This window comes from Bombus vosnesenskii, unplaced genomic scaffold, assembly GCF_011952255.1.
Source record: "Bombus vosnesenskii isolate JDL3184/JDL3185 unplaced genomic scaffold, Bvos_JDL3184-5_v1.1 scf7180000013314, whole genome shotgun sequence".
NCBI lineage: Eukaryota > Metazoa > Arthropoda > Insecta > Hymenoptera > Apidae > Bombus > Bombus vosnesenskii.
The window spans coordinates 6,984,840-7,002,379 of record NW_022882960.1 but is presented as its reverse complement, the minus strand read 5'-3'; the positions used below and the strand labels follow the sequence as shown (position 1 = coordinate 7,002,379).

General features: G+C 31.8%; 3 protein-coding genes across 9 annotated transcripts; 1 reads left to right on the top strand and 2 right to left on the bottom strand.

Annotated features, from left to right (window-relative positions):
• Positions 1–144: 144 nt before the first annotated feature.
• LOC117235003 (exonuclease mut-7 homolog) lies at positions 145–4,432 on the bottom strand. 4 transcript variants are annotated; one of them, XM_033496615.1, is made up of 13 exons: positions 4,097–4,432; positions 3,882–4,022; positions 3,509–3,693; positions 3,190–3,428; positions 2,946–3,127; positions 2,680–2,874; positions 2,421–2,618; positions 2,191–2,340; positions 1,833–2,111; positions 1,481–1,629; positions 1,002–1,385; positions 733–914; positions 145–653 (listed from the first exon to the last, which is right to left on the bottom strand). In XM_033496615.1, exons 1-13 carry the CDS (start codon positions 4,260–4,262, stop codon positions 281–283), a joined length of 2,823 nt encoding a protein of 940 aa, XP_033352506.1. In that variant the 5' UTR covers positions 4,263–4,432; the 3' UTR covers positions 145–280. The 4 variants fall into 4 exon arrangements, with proteins under 4 accessions (XP_033352506.1, XP_033352504.1, XP_033352505.1 ...); XM_033496613.1 differs by having other exon boundaries at positions 733–923; positions 2,683–2,874; XM_033496614.1 differs by having other exon boundaries at positions 733–923; positions 2,689–2,874.
• A 252-nt stretch (positions 4,433–4,684) lies between these two features.
• Positions 4,685–9,732, top strand: LOC117235001 (transcriptional protein SWT1). Of its 3 annotated transcripts, none has more exons than XM_033496609.1 (12): positions 4,685–4,960; positions 5,195–5,813; positions 5,922–6,128; positions 6,205–6,638; positions 6,747–6,983; positions 7,057–7,287; positions 7,361–7,615; positions 8,537–8,729; positions 8,808–8,923; positions 9,010–9,167; positions 9,231–9,371; positions 9,446–9,732. In XM_033496609.1, exons 1-12 carry the CDS (start codon positions 4,829–4,831, stop codon positions 9,678–9,680), a joined length of 2,958 nt encoding a protein of 985 aa, XP_033352500.1. In that variant the 5' UTR covers positions 4,685–4,828; the 3' UTR covers positions 9,681–9,732. The 3 variants fall into 3 exon arrangements, with proteins under 3 accessions (XP_033352500.1, XP_033352501.1, XP_033352502.1); XM_033496610.1 differs by having other exon boundaries at positions 4,686–4,960; positions 5,949–6,128; XM_033496611.1 differs by having other exon boundaries at positions 4,885–5,076.
• On the bottom strand, positions 9,365–16,672 carry LOC117235005 (phytanoyl-CoA dioxygenase domain-containing protein 1 homolog). Of its 2 annotated transcripts, XR_004493599.1 has the most exons (6): positions 16,483–16,672; positions 10,986–11,129; positions 10,789–10,902; positions 10,547–10,697; positions 9,866–10,452; positions 9,365–9,756 (listed from the first exon to the last, which is right to left on the bottom strand). XR_004493599.1 is itself a non-coding variant. In XM_033496618.1 (5 exons), the coding sequence occupies exons 1-5, from the start codon at positions 16,501–16,503 to the stop codon at positions 10,034–10,036; spliced, it is 849 nt and encodes a 282-aa protein (XP_033352509.1). In that variant the 5' UTR covers positions 16,504–16,672; the 3' UTR covers positions 9,365–10,033. The 2 variants fall into 2 exon arrangements, 1 of the variants encoding a protein (XP_033352509.1); XM_033496618.1 differs by having other exon boundaries at positions 9,365–10,452.
• Positions 16,673–17,540: the final 868 nt, after the last annotated feature.

The window sequence follows — 17,540 nt, the reverse complement described above, 5'->3', positions numbered from 1 at the left end:
AACATACCATTTTTGATATTTCAACAAAGGCTATATGAAATGTATCAATTTTTCGATATGAAATAAAAATAAACGAACGTAAAAGGTTAAGATAACTTATATATGTATTCAATAATATTAAAATATTTTTTAAAATAGATGAAGTACATTAAACATATCTTTGTTTTTGTGATTCCACATTATAGGTATAATTCTTATTGACTCAAATAAATAAAAACACTTTTGATTTGTGCTTTCAAAGTCTGAACTTCTATAAACACTATATCACATGTAATAATAATTAAAACTCAGCTGGAACAATGAGATCCTTAATAGCACCATTGAGCGCACGATCTAAATGTGTACCATTCCAATATATCTTTCCACATTGTTCACAAATGTAAAAAACTTTTATATCCTGTAACACCTTCATTGGTACTTTGTCAATTTGTATTCTTGCTTGGTATTTCGTTGAACATGTATCAACATCCATAGAATTCGTACTAAGTATCCATGTACGATCCTCACGTTCCAATTGATTGTTCATAAAAGTATCGTATTGTAAATCGTTACTGCTTGAATTCGTTGCTATAGCTGACTGATATGTATTGTTTACATGATCTGATGGATTTGTATCAATTCTATAATTATTTTCACGTATTATTTTAACATAACTAAAAGAAGATAAAATCCTATTAACATTATTACCAATATTTAATGCATAGTTTTAAGAAGAAAAAATGTGTAATGAACCTTTTTAAAAGTTTATCCATTAATTGCTTTGAAGCTTTCACAAATTCATCACTGTTACAATCTTGGCATCGACTAAATATGTCTCTATGTGTAACTATAATTTTAAAGTACTTTAATACTTCTCTTAGCTGAGCATCAGGATTAGCTGCCATTACAAAATAACAATCCTCAGGTGGTATATACTGTGAAAACTGTATAATGTAATTAAAATAATTAAGAATTAACAATAATGAATTACCAATAATAATAAAACTAATGAATGAACCTACTCTTAAATATTCCTTATTACGCGTCAGAAGCACCCTTTTTTCATAAAGTGCTGCTTGAACAGATCGTTCTCCTCTTTGATCAAATGCAAAATGAACGCAATCGCATCCACACATTCGTAATTTACTTGTTAACCCACCTAACATTGAATCACAAACTACACGCCATTGATGCACTGGTATGGATTCACGTTTAATTATTTGTTTGTAATGTTGCCTGTTTAAATTCATGGACCCTATTCTTCGTGGTAATTGTATTGCTTTGTGAAAAGAATGATGATCTTGATTGCTTGATTTCCAGAAATTATTCCTCAATCTTCTTTGCGGCGAATCTCTTTGAAAATTTTGTTTACCATAACTGAATTCTTTATTTTGGAAGGAGTGGGACTATAATAAAATGTTTATAAAGTACTATGGAGAATAAATTTATTTATTTGACAGAAGTTCTACTTTATTAGAAATACAGTAAATTATGGAACTACCTTTTGTGCAGGTTTCCTCGTATTTTGTTCTGGTGATTGATGTGGTATATGTTGCACTTCCGAACACACATCATAAAATGGTATGTCCAAATGTTCACATTGAATTTCTAATGTTGCATATATTTCTAACAAACAGTATGCATCTAATGCTGTAATATAATAATATATAATTATTATATTTGATTCTTGTATGTAAATATATATTGTATTATAATAAAGAGAATATATTGGATTGACAACTAAGTAATTGCGGATTTTGTCATTAGGTGGTATTGACAAAATCCGCAATCACTTAATTGCCAACCCAATATGTTATATTATAATAAAAACAACAGCAAAAAAAATTACAAACCAGCATATATTATTTGGCTTTCTCTTAGAGGTCTCTGTTCCCAATTAGAAAACTGATCAGATTTATTTAGTTTCTGTCCAAGACAAAGTTCTACAAGTTTACTCAAATTTTTTTTAGTAAATTGTTCATCATTTTCATGTGGAAAAACAAATTTATAATCTTCTACTAACTTTTTCCATAAGTGTACAATATCTAAATAACCTTGTCCACACATTTTTATTTTTGAAAATGCAGGCAAACTATTGCGTATAACTGTTATATCTTGTGCTATTCCAAATCCTATATCATAAATTCATGAAAATATACACGAATAGAAATAATAATTAGAATATACATTTATTAACTAGAAGAAGCTTACCAAGCTTTAAAATGTTTCTGTTTTCAAATAGAGCTTTGGATAATTTAATCCATAACTCTGTTAACTTGTTTCCTATTGTGGTTACATCTAAGATGTATACATTAGCTTTGGTAGCTATTTGTATTAAAGCTAATTCTGTTTGTTTCGTACCTAATAATTACAATAAATTTTGTAATTATTTTTTATTACATTCTACTGAAAGAAATTAAACCATTAACTTCAAATATTACCAAAGCATGGTTTCCATTCTAAATCAATACCGACAATAGAGACATCTCTTAATCCATTATCAAGAAATTCTGTAAAACTACAAAGATCATTTACTACTTTAATAGAATCTCTTGATAATTTCAATTCATGATAATTCATAGGATCATTGTCAATATTCAAATCATTCATCTTGCTAGTTGAAGGTCCTTCATTTATACCTACATAATGAAATCTTATAAATAATTGAAACAACATATAATATTAAAGAAGAGTTATTATTGCTCTCACATTCATTTTGTTCCTCTTCATATATAAGTGCCCATGGCCACTTTTCTCTAGGTACGTTAAATTTTTTAGCCCAATATAAAGCTTCAGCTGCATCTTTGGCATTCATTATCATCTTTATTGTAGCAAGTTGTAATGTATGATCATTTCCTACTGCATCTTGTACCATTTCCCTCCAGCTAGCAGTACCTTGATTTAAAAACAGTTAATCTTTTATTCACACTATTCCGTGATTTATATTATGTAAAAAATTAACATACTTAAACTAGATTCCACGTAACGTTTATACATGAGGAACTGTAAACCACCTTCGCATCTTTTTTTATTTAAATTAGAACAAAGTTCTGGTGGAAGATTATATACTTTGATAAAACGTGCTATTAATTTTGTCATGGGTTTTATATTTATTGTTGCCATCTTTACGTCTGGTATATTATGTTTTCTATAATATATTAAAGATATTATGCTTAAAACTTCTTTTATTAGTTCATTATTGAAACTTACATAATTATATCATTTAACATGGCAGTCATGTTATTTTCAGGTCCAATTAAATTATCCAAATACAAGACTAGAACCTTCTGCAAATGAGGATAATTTGCTAAAAAATCTTCTACAACTATTAACTTATTCTGCAGAATAAGTGGTAATAGTAATGTTTCTGGATTGGCAAAATAATCTTGTAATTCCAATACAATTGCATATTGTGCTGCTTCTTTGTATTTCTTTTCCTTAATGACTTCCTACAAGAATATACAATTTTTTAATTAAATAATATGTTATATAATAATTGGAAAGTTAAATATTGTAGTCTAAATAATACCTTAATTATAGGAAGAAATTCTTCCTTGTGTTCTATGAATTCATATGTAACAGCAACCATTTTAATGAATTCCATATTTTTTTGTTTAATAATTAATTGAAATGTTGCTAATTTTATTTCTACATCTAGGAACAGTTTACGTATTGGTTTCTCCAATTTCAACCAGTTAGCAAATTCTTCTATGACTATAACCCATAAAGAGATATTAATTTATCTTTAACATCACAGAATTTTTACAGTAATCTGCACAACAGTATCTATATAACTATGTATAAAAACTGTGTACTCAATTTTAATACTATTTCCCTACATACTTGCACATAATAAATATAACTTAGTAATGTCATTTCATTTATATTATATGTAAATAAACCTGTAAATGCTAATGATGAATTCTTTTTTATATGTTTAAAATCTGAAGTGTTCACTAATAATCGTATTGTGCTTAAATATGGATCAGGTGCGCTGTCAAAATATTCTATTAATGTTTTGCTTATAACATCACCCTTTTTCCCTGTAAAAATATGTAACAAATAAATTAATAATCATTAATAAATTTTATTGTTACAGTATATAATTGTCACTTACATAATTGCCATATAGATTCTAAAGATTTGAGCCATTCTTGTGTAGCTTTGTCCACATTTGAAAAAAATGTTAAATCTTTTTCATTTTTTGCGGACAAAAATTCTATCGCTGATAATAAATCATCATTACTTTTAGATTCTGAAACTGAGCCTGACATTGCTTGCATTGTTATATACTAACAATATATCGAAAAACGTAATAAAACTAAAGTATTTTGTGGTCTGTATTCTTTCAGATTAGCACAAAACTTGGTAAAAAACAATTGTATCGACACGTTATGTCAATGTTTCGCATAGACGTCGACAGGAAAGACACATTTCTCAAGTTTTCGATAGTTAGATTGTTATATACACGAAGTAAAACGATAACATTAAAATTCCCTACACGGCCCAATTTCTGTAATTATTTTATTTACTTTTTTCATAATTTTTTTTCAAATTTTAAATAGAGTGTATGTATGTATCGAATCATAAATAAAATATGAAAAAGAAAACATTTTGCAAATATTCTCATTATTAAGACAATTATTATAATTCTAAAATTCATAATTTTGGAACACATGATTGACATCATCTGTATTTTGTTTATGATCAGTCACCGCCTATTGGCATATGATATCATTGAAGCTTATAAGTGAGAATGTAATGAAACGTAACAAAAAATTTGTGTCCTCTAATGACGACTTAATTTTTCTTGAAAGTAGTGTTTACATGGTTTTCGACTATTTCAAACATGATGAAACATAAGTTACCGGAAAATTGGAGTATACGGAATTCAAAGAGATATCCGCATAAAATATATTATTTTAATGAAAAAACAAAGCAATCATCTTGGGATATCCGGACAGAAGATCAGACAGAACAAGTAATTTGATATTTCATTTTCTTTTATTTTTAATTAATACTAATGGTAATAGGAAGTGGATGATATTTTATTAGCCCTTTTAAAATTGTACTGCCTGTTCTAACCTATAGATTATAGTAAGTTATCTTTATTATATATTTTTGCATATTTTTAGCTAGTAATACTTCTCATATATAATTTAATTATAATTCATAATCTCTGTTATAATTATAACGTAAAAAATTATTTGTTTAGGTTGAAAAGAAATTAGGTCGATCTGCTAAAAAACGTAAACAATCACAAAAAATGAACTTACAAAATGATGAAGATAATGAAGCACAGTTTACTGTTTCTGAAAGAAATCCATCTGAAGGGAGTGCATCTGATAAAGAGATCACAAGAAGAAATATACTTACTGCTAAACGTTTCCATAGGCAAACACAAACTAAAGCTAATGAAGGAAAGGAAACACCTCAAATGAAAGAAATTCGTCAGAAAATGTTAAAAAAAAGGGAAAAAATTATTCCTAGAAGTCCTCAGAGTTCCAAATCAACTAAAGATGTTTCAAAATCACCACCTTCAAGGCTTGGCAAAATTAGTCCACTGTCACAAAAAACTGATGTTTATACATACTCAAAAGAATCTTATACGCCACAAATGCAAATACTTTTAGAAAAAAGACAGGGAAGGACATCAAAAAGCAATCCTAAAAAAAAGACAGAGGAAGACAGAAGCAATGTGATAGATAAAGGAGAAAATCCAATTAAGACACGGTTAAGAAATCAAAATGTATCTAAGCAAAAAAGTGTTTCAGAGGTTTCATCTCCCTCAGAAAACAGAAGCCAGAGAGAAGTACAAAAAGGTCCAAAAGTTGGTTAGTATGTGGAAGAAAAAGTTATACTATGTTATTTTCTATAGTCTTTTTATGTACATGGTTAAAGTTAAAGTCAAAAAATACTAATGTAAATCATATATTACATAGCCATAGTAATAGAAAAAATATTGGTAGGCAAAAGAAAAAGCAGCAATTCGGGTGAAGATATTCCAAAAGTGCAAGGTCAAAAGTCTTTGAAAACAAATTTAGGAAAAGAACGTATGGAAAGATTGAAAACAAGCCTATCATCACAGCAGTGTGATGATAATCTGAGTCATAATAGTCCTACAAGTTCTACTCCTGCAAAGAAATTTAGTAAGTGTTGTAACAATGTTTTTGATGTCATAAATTAAGGTTTATTCTTAGTATTTAATTTCTTGAACAATTATAGACATGCCATGCATTTTTAAAAATACACAAGTTAGATTGGAACGTTTGGAGGAGACACATGTAAATAATAAGATTGCTAATAATAAAAGTGTATATACTCGTGAGATAAAGGGAGCAGCAAATGCATCTAAAGATCCAATAACAACTGTAGATAATATAATAAAATGGGCCTATGAAGATTCTGTTTGTGAAGAAATGCCCATACCAAGTGTTTATAAAGACGCGGAAGTTAGATTGGAACGCTTGAGGGAGAGATGTTCGAATGATAAGATTGCCACTAATACAAATTTGAGTCCTCCCAAAGTAAAAGAAACAGCAAATGCATCTAAAAATCTAATAACAACTTCAGATGATTTAGTAAAGTCAGCCTATGAAGATGCTTTTTGTGAGGAAATGGACTGGGAACCATTGGAAGATGAAAAAATTATGTTTGAAGTAATGTCAAGTACTTTTATAAATTTTATTCAGTTGTCATATATAGATTATTATAATGAATAATAGATATACAAATGTTAAAGTATGACTTATATTTACATTATTTAGGTTCAAGCTGTTAGAACTCAACTTTGTACAGAAAACAATGTAAATACAACTTGCAATATCCCTAGTAATACTTCGAAATATCCCTTATTATCAGAACAACAAGCAAAAAGGCATTTGTATATTGTTGTTGATACAAATGTTTTTCTGTCGAATATTGATGCTGTTGAATTGGCAAGAGAAGCTATTTTTAAAACTTATGATCATTCAATAATTACAATACCATGGACTGTTATACGTGTAAGATTCCATATTTTTTTATTTATTTTGCTATTTCCTAACATTTGTAGCTTTCATAAATAATCTATTACAGGAGCTTGATTATATTAAAGACGATAATGGTAAATCAAGACCAATATCATTATGTTTCAATGCAAGGAAAGCCATCAATTACATTAATAAACTTTTCTCTTCTAAACAATCTTACGTAATTGGTCAAACACCAGAAGATGTTGCAAAAAATAAAGAAAGATTTTCTATCGACTGTCCAGATGATGAAATTCTACAGACTTGTTTACAAATTCGTGATTTAGGGAAATCCGTGGTAAGTTATAATATAACATACTGTTATCAAAATATTTAAATGTGACTTTATATTTTGGTTCTTTATTATTCAGGTACTATTATCTTATGACGTAAATCTTTGTAATAAAGCGATGATTTATGATATTGTGACACTTGGAAGAAATGATCCCCTTGAAAAAGTCGACTATCTTAATGCCACCAATGTAAATAAACCATTGTCTATTTCTAATAATGGAAATCGAGAAAGAATCAGTTTGAATTCCACATCAATTATGTGTGAGGAATTGCAGTTATCTGATGAAATATATGAGGACATAAAAAGCGTTATAAGAGACTTTCTAACAGTGGTAAGCATAAAGATGATATATGTTATAATTAGGTAATATAAGAGAAATATATTATATATGTCAAACCATCGTCGTAATACGGGTCCGGGTTGATATCGGAGTAAGGATTTGGGGTATGCGATGAACCTTCACTGAAACTATCCATCTTCTTACACAGTTGAAGTGACGTTTATTAACACAAATAAGGATATTACAGAGTTGACAAGGAATCGCGATGATTAGGCATTAGTGACACTGGTCTAAGACTTGATAACGAACCCGCGGTCAATGGGATAGTTGGTTTAATTTTTCGTCAAAGTCTAAGTTGGAATTTATATCAAACGTGGAGTAATTACAGATAGTAAGGCGTTAGTTAACTCGTCAATGAACTCATACACTCGTTCATCCCGTGACCGCGGCTACGTTCGGCGACTGATTGTTGCCTCGAGCCCAAGCTCATTATCACAGATCTCAAACAAATACAATTGGATAGAATAACGACAATTGTTTAATTATGGCTATGGTAGACTTTAGATTATAATTTTACGGATTTTCCCGAAGTTCCAAAGGGAAGGCTCCGGTGTCCTTTCATCTCCGGCATATATACAGGGTGGTTGGTAACTGGTGGTACAAGCGGAAAGGGGGTGATTCTACGCGAAAAAAGAAGTCGAAAATATAGAATAAAATTAAAAAAAAATTTTTTTTTAATTTTTTCATGGAGACAACGATCTACAGTGAGATCCGTTACAACGAGACGTGATAAAGTGCTCGCGTACCGAGCGAAAATTCAAAGTCGATTTTTTCGAAAACAAAGCCTCAAACGAAAAATTTTTATTCTATATTTCCGACTTCTTTTTTCGCGTAGAATCACCTCCTTTCCGCTTGTACTACCAGTTACCAACCAGCCTGTATATATATGAATTAATAGTAATTTTTTTACAGATAGTCAGTAAAGAAATGTATGCTTTATATGGATCATCTTGGGAAAAATATGTTATTATAAAACCACCTTGGACAACTGTGACTGTTTTACAGTGTGCTGTAAAACATTGGATAGCTGCTACAAGTGAATCATTTCGAAGAGCAGCAGAATATATTTTGAAAGAATTATTACAGATATTTAAAGATATATCTGGTAATTTTGTTTCTATATTTTGAAAAAGATCATCGTTTCGGAGATTTTTATTAATGTTTAAATATTTTTCTCTTTAAGGCCCAAAGACTTTGAAGGAAAATAGTTATATCTTAGACAAATTTAATGATTTGGTACAAATGGTTAATATAGATAAACATTCAGTTTTAATGTTACGAATATCTAAAAAAATTGATGTAATTATTCTCACAATTTCTTCTATTAATATCATTGTAAAGTATTCTAAAATAATTTGCATTTTCTTAACGGTATCATTTTTTAGGAGTTAAAAGACAAATGTCGTGAATATGAATCTCAAATAAATAATCACAAACTATGTAATGTTATCGGAGTTGAAAATGATGTCGAGGAACAAGAACGAAGAGCACAGAAAGCTTTTCAGTATTTTGAAGCAGCATATGTTTACGCCCGGGATATGACGTAAGTTTTCTAATTATATTTGTTTATGATGTATTATTGATATTTATTCATTTATATGTACAGTGGTATAACAGCCAAAACAATAGGAATGCCTTGCACTTTGCATTACAATGTTCCTAATCCAGTTCCATCTGTAGAATTTATAAAAAAAACAATACCAGAAATTGCAACGAATGTAAATAAATTAGAATGCAATCTAAGCGCGTAAGTTGTTTATTAATAAATTATTTAACCACTCTTTTATATGTATACATAGTAACAACCATATTTTATTGCAGTGTAATAGAACAAGTCAAAAATTCTTGTACGGATTATCGAACACTGATACATTTATATCAGACATTGATAACGTTTCTTCCTGAGAATGTATTAATAGCACTGAAGTTAAACGATGTTAAAATAGAGCCTCTTGATGTATATTGTTGCGTGAAACGAAAGGAGGACGTACTGAATAGAGGTCTACGTCAGCTCCAAGAACTCAATATTCATTTTAGTAGATTAGCAAACTACTGATGTACATAGATGTATATTTATAAACCGACTAAAATTCTTCTGAATTCAGCTACATCCGTTTTACATAATGTATATATACAAGCTTTTGTTCAATTCAGTGTTTTAGATATCACATATGTATAACATAATGTAATATTGTTTGTACGGTGCATGGTGTTTTTTCACGTAAAGTATTAACACCACAAACACTTTTACTAATATTTCTATATTATAATACAAGAAATAACTTTTGTACAAGGTGGAAAATAAAAATGCACAGCCAGAATAGCAATAGATATTAAATAATGTTCCCTGGCAATTTGTAATAAAATAATTTGACAGTGCTCTACCGATCGAGCATTATCTCTGTAAATTTAATTTCTATACAACTTTGGAAATCCTCCTGGAGGTGGTTGCAGCCAGTTTTCTTTCGAATAGGAGGTGTGTTGTGTCTCGATTACGTGAAACGTGTAAGCGTGCCTTGATTTATCGTTTTTGTTTGGATGTGAAAAATGTACTACTTGTCCGTGAATGAGAATGCAGGTTCCTTTGCTAACTGAGACTGGTCGAAAATTACTAAGCTGATAACAAGGTGCGGCTCTGTCGTAGACTAACAGTTCCTTGGATTCTGGATCCTTATTCCTTACATAACGTCGATGAACACCGCTCTTGTGAGAACCTGGTGCAATCCATAGACATCCATTTTCCTGCGTGGCATCTTCCAAAGCGATCCAGAAACCAACAAGCTTCACTGGTTCCGTGTACAAATATGTTGCATCTTGGTGCATTATTACTATTATGAAATTAATTTATATTTAGATGTTGAAAATTAAATTAATTTAACGAATACAAAAAAAAAAAAGTAAGAAATATTTGTTTCTCTTTACCTTCTGATCCAATTCCTGGATTTTTGTAAATATACATCGACTGACAAATGGCTGGTTCTTGATAATCCAATTGGAAAGCTGCTTCTTTAACTCTTTCATCAAAAGTATATTTTTTGAATGTAGGGTGAAGCCAGTGCAGGGCGTGACCTACCTGTAATTTTGTCAAAGGAAACATTTGATATTTATATAAGTAATTATTGTAAATGTTTATTATTATTTCAAATTAGTATCTTCTATTTTACCTTATTTAAGGACACTCGAGGATGAACTTTCAATTTTCCATTATCGTCTAAAGCTTCAGTCTCGAAGAACACACTGATTTTGTTACCACTGTCCAGAAAATATTTATCTTTGTTCTGAATAATAGATAAATTCGAAATGTAAGCGTCGTGTCGATGATACTTAAATAAATAAGACATTTCCTTAATTCAACTCGTACCTGTTGCAATTCTATCGTATTGAAAACTTTCCTCTCATTTTCCGGAGGTAAGTTGGTAGTGAATTCTTCTCCGCAAGATTTGAGTTCGTCGATCTCTTCCGGTTGAAAGAAATCTTCCAGGACGACGAAGCCATTTTTCTCAAACTGTGGACATGAAAATGTTTTATCTTGTTATTAATCATGCTAATAGTGACGAGTTCGGATGATTCATTTTCGTCTGTATCTTTCGAAAGAACACGATATGTTTGGCACTAAATACTATTGATATAATTTATACGAGCATAACATTGGACATAAACTGTTTTGTAGATAAATCAAGCTTGGCTTGGCTCTAGTTTGTAAACGAGCTCCCGAAGCATTACCAATTCGATTATTCACTTTTGATATTAAATTACATTCATATTATTTATGGTATTTTTCGTTTATGATTTCTTAGTAACAAAATTTACAGGAAGAATAAGGAAGGCGTGGAAAAACTTTCTATTTTTGTCATTATATTCTCTTCTAAATTATTTATTTATTTCCGAAATATATAAATAACGTGACTTCACATACGAATTCAACTAAACTTAGCATGTATATTTCTTTTCCAAATATTTAATTCGAACGTCAACAACAACAATTATAAGTATAAACATTTCCATTTCCCTGTTTAGTTTTTAATTTACTCCTAATTATTTTTCAAGTTTGACAGGTAATCTATTTGACGACATTTTTCATTCTCCAGCTATTTAAAATTTAATTTCAAGGATAATAAATACAGAATGCGATCGAATAACATATATAATCAGGCACGAGGTGATTCCTTATCGTAAAATAAGAACAAAATATGCAATAAAATTGTTTAATTTAAGATATAGTTTACGAGAAGATCGAGTTTGAAAATTTATCAAGTATACTTGAACATGATTAATTCCGGACTCGATAGGACTAAATAATCAACAGGAGATCATTCTACGTATGAAAATAAGTCGAAAATGCAGAATAATATTTTTTCTCAAGACGCTTTGTTTCTAAGGAAAATAAATTTAAAGATTTATCATACGCGTGCACTAGGTCGATTCTTAACTAAATATATTCGAATTTTATTTTCTGGAAAATGAAGTCCCGAACGCAAGAATTTTATTATTTATTTATATATTATATATATTACTCATTTTCGACTTACACTTATGTATAATTTATAAATATACTTGATAAATTTTCAAACTCGATTTTCTTTTAAAATATGCCTTAAATGAATAAAATTTTATTGCATAGTTTGTTCTCACTTTCTCATAAGGAATCACCTCGTGCTCGCTTGTACATGTTATTCGACCGCATCCTGTATAATAAGACAAGGAAAAACATAGAAGTTCATTTCAAAAAACTAACGATTTACCGAAACTAAAATTTCTTTTCTACTTCAGGACTTTCCCACCTTTCCTCTTTCCCTATACAGGAATCGAATAATTCGGATAGATTCAGGGGCCCGTGGAAAAATCTCATCCCATGTCACGGCTGAATCAGACGAATGAGCATGATTCGTCCGGCCCAGAATAGAAAGGCGCGCGCGTAGGCGTTCATTCTTCTTCGTGAATGGACACAGTGCAGCCTTTCGTGTTTCACGGGTCCGCGAGTCTGCGTTTTATGTGGTCATTAGACCAAAGTAAGGTCGAGACCCCAGGACCCAGTTGTTCTTTCGCGAGAGACCGTATCTGAACTTTCCCTTCGTCCACCATTCACCACTTTGATAACGTACAATTAAAGTTACGATTACAATGAATTCGTGTTCCCACGAACTTTCTATACGACGAGTGCGTCAGACCGATGAAATATAAACCGCTCAGGAAAAGAGTTTCACATTGATCAACTCCACAAATTCGAAAAAGATCAGACAACGGTGCAAACGTTATTCTTTAAGATTCACGTTTTCAATACCATTGTGAATCGGATTTTTGAAAGGCGTTGCTTGCGATTACAGTTCACACGAAGATGCACGTAGTATTTCGCTTTCGGCTGCATCTTAGCGAGGGAGGAGGAGGAGGAGGAAACGGAGGAAAAGAGTGGGTTTGTAAGCGTTTGAACGAGACGCTGCAGCGAGACGAGAGAGTAAGGAGAGGCGTTTTAACGAACAAGACGTATGTAGAGCAGAGAATGCGCGTATTAATCTTCTAGTTTGTAGAAAGCGCGCGTCACTTTTAATTGCCGCTCGATGCGCCAAGTGGCAATTAGAAATGCGCAACGTGGCGGGAATGCGGGACGTTTGTATTTTCACGCCGAACTATTCATTCACCGATTACTAGAATCACGATATTATTGATTCCTTAATCGCCGTATTTCAATATACGTTGGATCGATGTATTTCCTATCAAATTTAAGTACCATTCATTTATTTTGATTGCCACTATGTAATTGTATAACAAATCTCTGTAACTTTGTCCATGATTATCGTAATTATCGTTTCACAAGCTTTAAAAATTTGTTTTCGAACAGGCAAGTAGACTGTTCGTAGTTAAATACTTAAATAAATGTTTCAGAAACTTTTTTATTCGTTGGAAATTCACGTTCTCATAGGTGATGTTACAATTAGTGTGATAAATGATCTTCCGTTGTTATAAAGGATTAAACGCGTCATTAAAGAGAAGAACGATTGCATGGGTAATTATTAATGTATTTAGTAAAAGGACATTGAATGTGAACAAGTCTCTTAAACCGAGCGTGACATCCCATTAAAGAAATTAGCTGTTCTCTTTCTCTTTGCTAGAGGCATCGTGGTATTTCCGTTTCAAGAGATCGCGTGGGAGGACCAAGAATGACGTTTCGTCGTCCAAGAACACGGATGTAATACGCGTTGGTCGTTTAATCGTCACCTTAACCGGAATCTAAAAATGGATCGCCGGATCACAGCGTTGACCACGTGCATCCGATTATTATATATACGACTTATATATGTCTCGATCAGCGATTGGAAATTGTTTGACCGACTATATTAATAACGATATTAATGTCTAATATATATATATATATATATTAATATTATATATATATATATAATAATTAGACTATGCAATTATTTTTATGCATTTATTTAAAGGGAAATTTAAAGATGAAAAAATGCGCAGGGTTATAAAGTAGAGTTCTCATCGTGATATTAGGTGAAATAAACTTTTGTCTAGATTCTATTGTTTCAATCGTGTTTGACAAAAATACGACTTTGCATAAATATCTGCAATCTAGCGGTCGTATTTGTCTGCCTCTGTTAAAATTTTACTCTAAATCATGATGTATTTTTGTATTCATGATTATGTGTACATATATAATGTACAATTTACCTATGTAAAATAAAGTTGTGATAAAACGAGTTGCTACATTTTTCTATAAAGAATAATTATACGCTAACGCGACTTTAACTTGGTACAAGATTATTTGGACACAATTTACACGATTTGCGAATTTCGAGCATTAGTGAAATAAAGCCAGAAGTAACGATGATGTACTTAACAAGCGTATTAATTGCAGAGATAATAACTGTGTGTTGGTAAAACGTTGAATAAATTGACAGATCGTTTCATTATTACAAATATTGAATATTATCGTAATATTATCAAGACAAACAGTTAGTTAACTACTTAAACACTTCTACCAACAAACATTGCGATGAATCCGCCGGAAAGTCGTCTGTTAATAATAGTGACATAAATTATGCAACGATCACAATTTAGGTAAATTATTTCGCTCGTTATTGTTTGTGCAACATTCCGAATGTCATCATTCTTCCGAAGGGTTTCCATGAAAACAATTTATTCAATTGTCAGACGCTCTGAATAGGTACAGAAAACAAATACTAGTAACGCAGATTGATACTACTTTCCGCAATGGAATATTTCAAATCGATCAATTATACGCGTAAAACCTAAGCGTAACAGTGATCCTACGAAGATATATCAATAACGTTGCGTAGTATACAAATGAATAATTTCTTGTGATCGAATGAAATCTTAGTTACGAAGGATTAATAATACAAATGTCTTAAAAACGTTAATTACTTAAATATTACCATTATTCAGTAGATATCAACAATTTCATTTCAACGTGCAATCATCTACAAAAGAATTTATTTCTTTTATTAAATCCTTTTGTGATCTCTGCTAACTATATACCTACTTGCATTAAATATCTTGTGATTCCTATATACATTTTCGGGCTTATTTCAAACATTGCCAAAATAATTATGATAGTTGAGACTCATAATATTAATGAAATTTCAAAATATTTCGCATAACATATACAATATACTCGTAAAAAATATTTACAAGCGTTCAAATACTTTCACGAATATATAAGAACGGTTAACGTTATTCTATATCGATTTGTTTGGGACGTGGTCCATAGTAGAAGGATGCTGACCTCCCTGAAACGATAGGTCGGGCTCGATTATGCCAGTCTTCTCCGATAACGGCACCGGCCATTGGTCTCTCAGCTCTGATTTCGTCGTCTCTTCCCTTTCGACAGAGACACTGTGTCGTTGGGATTCGCTTTTAGCGAGCCCGTATATAGCGTCGTGATCGTACACCGGATCATTCGATCGGCGAACGAGGCCTGGTGACCTTTGATAGTGCGATTAAGGATCGCGATCGATCGACTGCTACTTGTTTTTCTTTCGCGACGCGGCCGCTACTTGTAAACAAGCCAAAGAATATTTCAATGCTCGTAGATAGACGAAACGAGAATACCGAGTCTTCGTCGCTTTTATTCTAAACTTCGATGTGTCGTCGAGACGATTTATGATATCGAGCGTAATTTTTTGATACAGTGTGTTCGCGTTCCATGGTATCTCGAATGGGAGTTTGATTTCCGATAGAAAAATTGGATGGTTGAACTTGGAGGAGATTGTAATTTTCTACATTAATTATACGAAATTTGCTTTTCTGAGATATATTTTGATTAGTAAATATGGAATATTGTTTTAGGAATAAAGATTGAATTTGTGGAGAAGTACTTAAAATGCCGGCGACACGAACTGAATTTAAACGAATAATCTCAACGCTAAAAAAGGTAGAACGCTTATTAAGAGGCAAGGTAAGTCGTTTAAAAACACGAGCTGAATTTATACGATCTTATCTGATCTTACGTTGTACCTGCCAAGTTTCACGAACAAAGCCACAAGAAGAGCCAACAAAAATATTACATTCACTTCACGAACACAATATCTATCTTCTAATCAAAAAAATACAAATTTCACTGTATACTATCGTACGTTAACAAATTTTCTCTTTACCTACAAATTCTAACAAAAATACAAACAAGATAAAATGCAAAGATAAAAAAATTAACGACTGACAGGAAGAAAAATGATTTTCAAAATATATGTAACTGACAAGATAAGAAGCGACTGTCGGAATATCGGAGAATTTAAACGCGGCAAAGTTCCACGTGGTCGCTATGGCGCGAACATTCTGTCGGACCTTGACTTCTGTTCGAAACAAGGTAACGGAGTCGTGAGCAGCTAACTCACCTGCGAGCGGATATCCTTCATCCTATTATGTCCGTCACAGCCGGTCTCGGACTGGTCGGTCGGATTTGCTGCGCAGTCGAGCGAGCCTATACGTCCGCGTCCACGACTGAATGCTACTACGAAATGACTAGGTGAACCGCGAAGGCTGTGTGAGGACGGTTGACTCGGGTCGAGTCGTGTGGAATCGAGTCGAGTCGGCCTACGCGGCGCCGAATCGTATAGAGTCGTGTTGGGTCGGGTCGGGTCGAGTCGAGTCATCATTTGAACGCGTACGCGCCACGCTATGCCATTGGCTCGCTTCTTTAACACGTGTACGCGATTACGCATGCGTCGATTATGAACTTTTTACGCGGGTTCAGTCATTATGGGGCAAATATATTATATTGAGTTAAATATATGTATATACATAAGCTCGCGAAAGTATTAGAACATTCGTAGACATCTTTTACAAATATATTACGTGCATTATACGAAGCATTTTGAAATTTTATTGGTATATACCGCGTGGTATCAGACTTGGCTATTATGGTTATGATGGAATGATTTCTGCGTTTAAAATTAATCCAAAGGAATGCTTCTACACACGGTTGTATTATTATTTGCCATATATTTCAACCTACCCAAGGTGCTTTGTTTTTTAACGCCGTTACTGTTCTCGAATTTTTATCTCTCAATCGTGCTCCCGTTTCAGCGAATAAGCAAATTTTCGGTGGCTCAAGAAAAATATTGATGTATGAATCGTGTTTGAACGACGGCTCTCTCGTATTCTTTGTAAACTTAAGGGACTTTTTATGGTAGGAAAATACTATTTTATATTCTTTATTTATGTAGTTCACATAATATAAATTTCAACAATAATTCACGTAAAACACGTATCTACAGTCATACGATATGGAATTTTGTAAATTTATTGGCTGATACAGGTCTAACGATAGATCCTAAACTCGTTACTGCTTACAATTTAATCTGTTCTCTTACAGTCAATTTTCAAATTTACCAATGAATCAACTTCCTTCACTCAAAACTCGAACAGTCTTCCTGTTACTCACGCTTGCTTT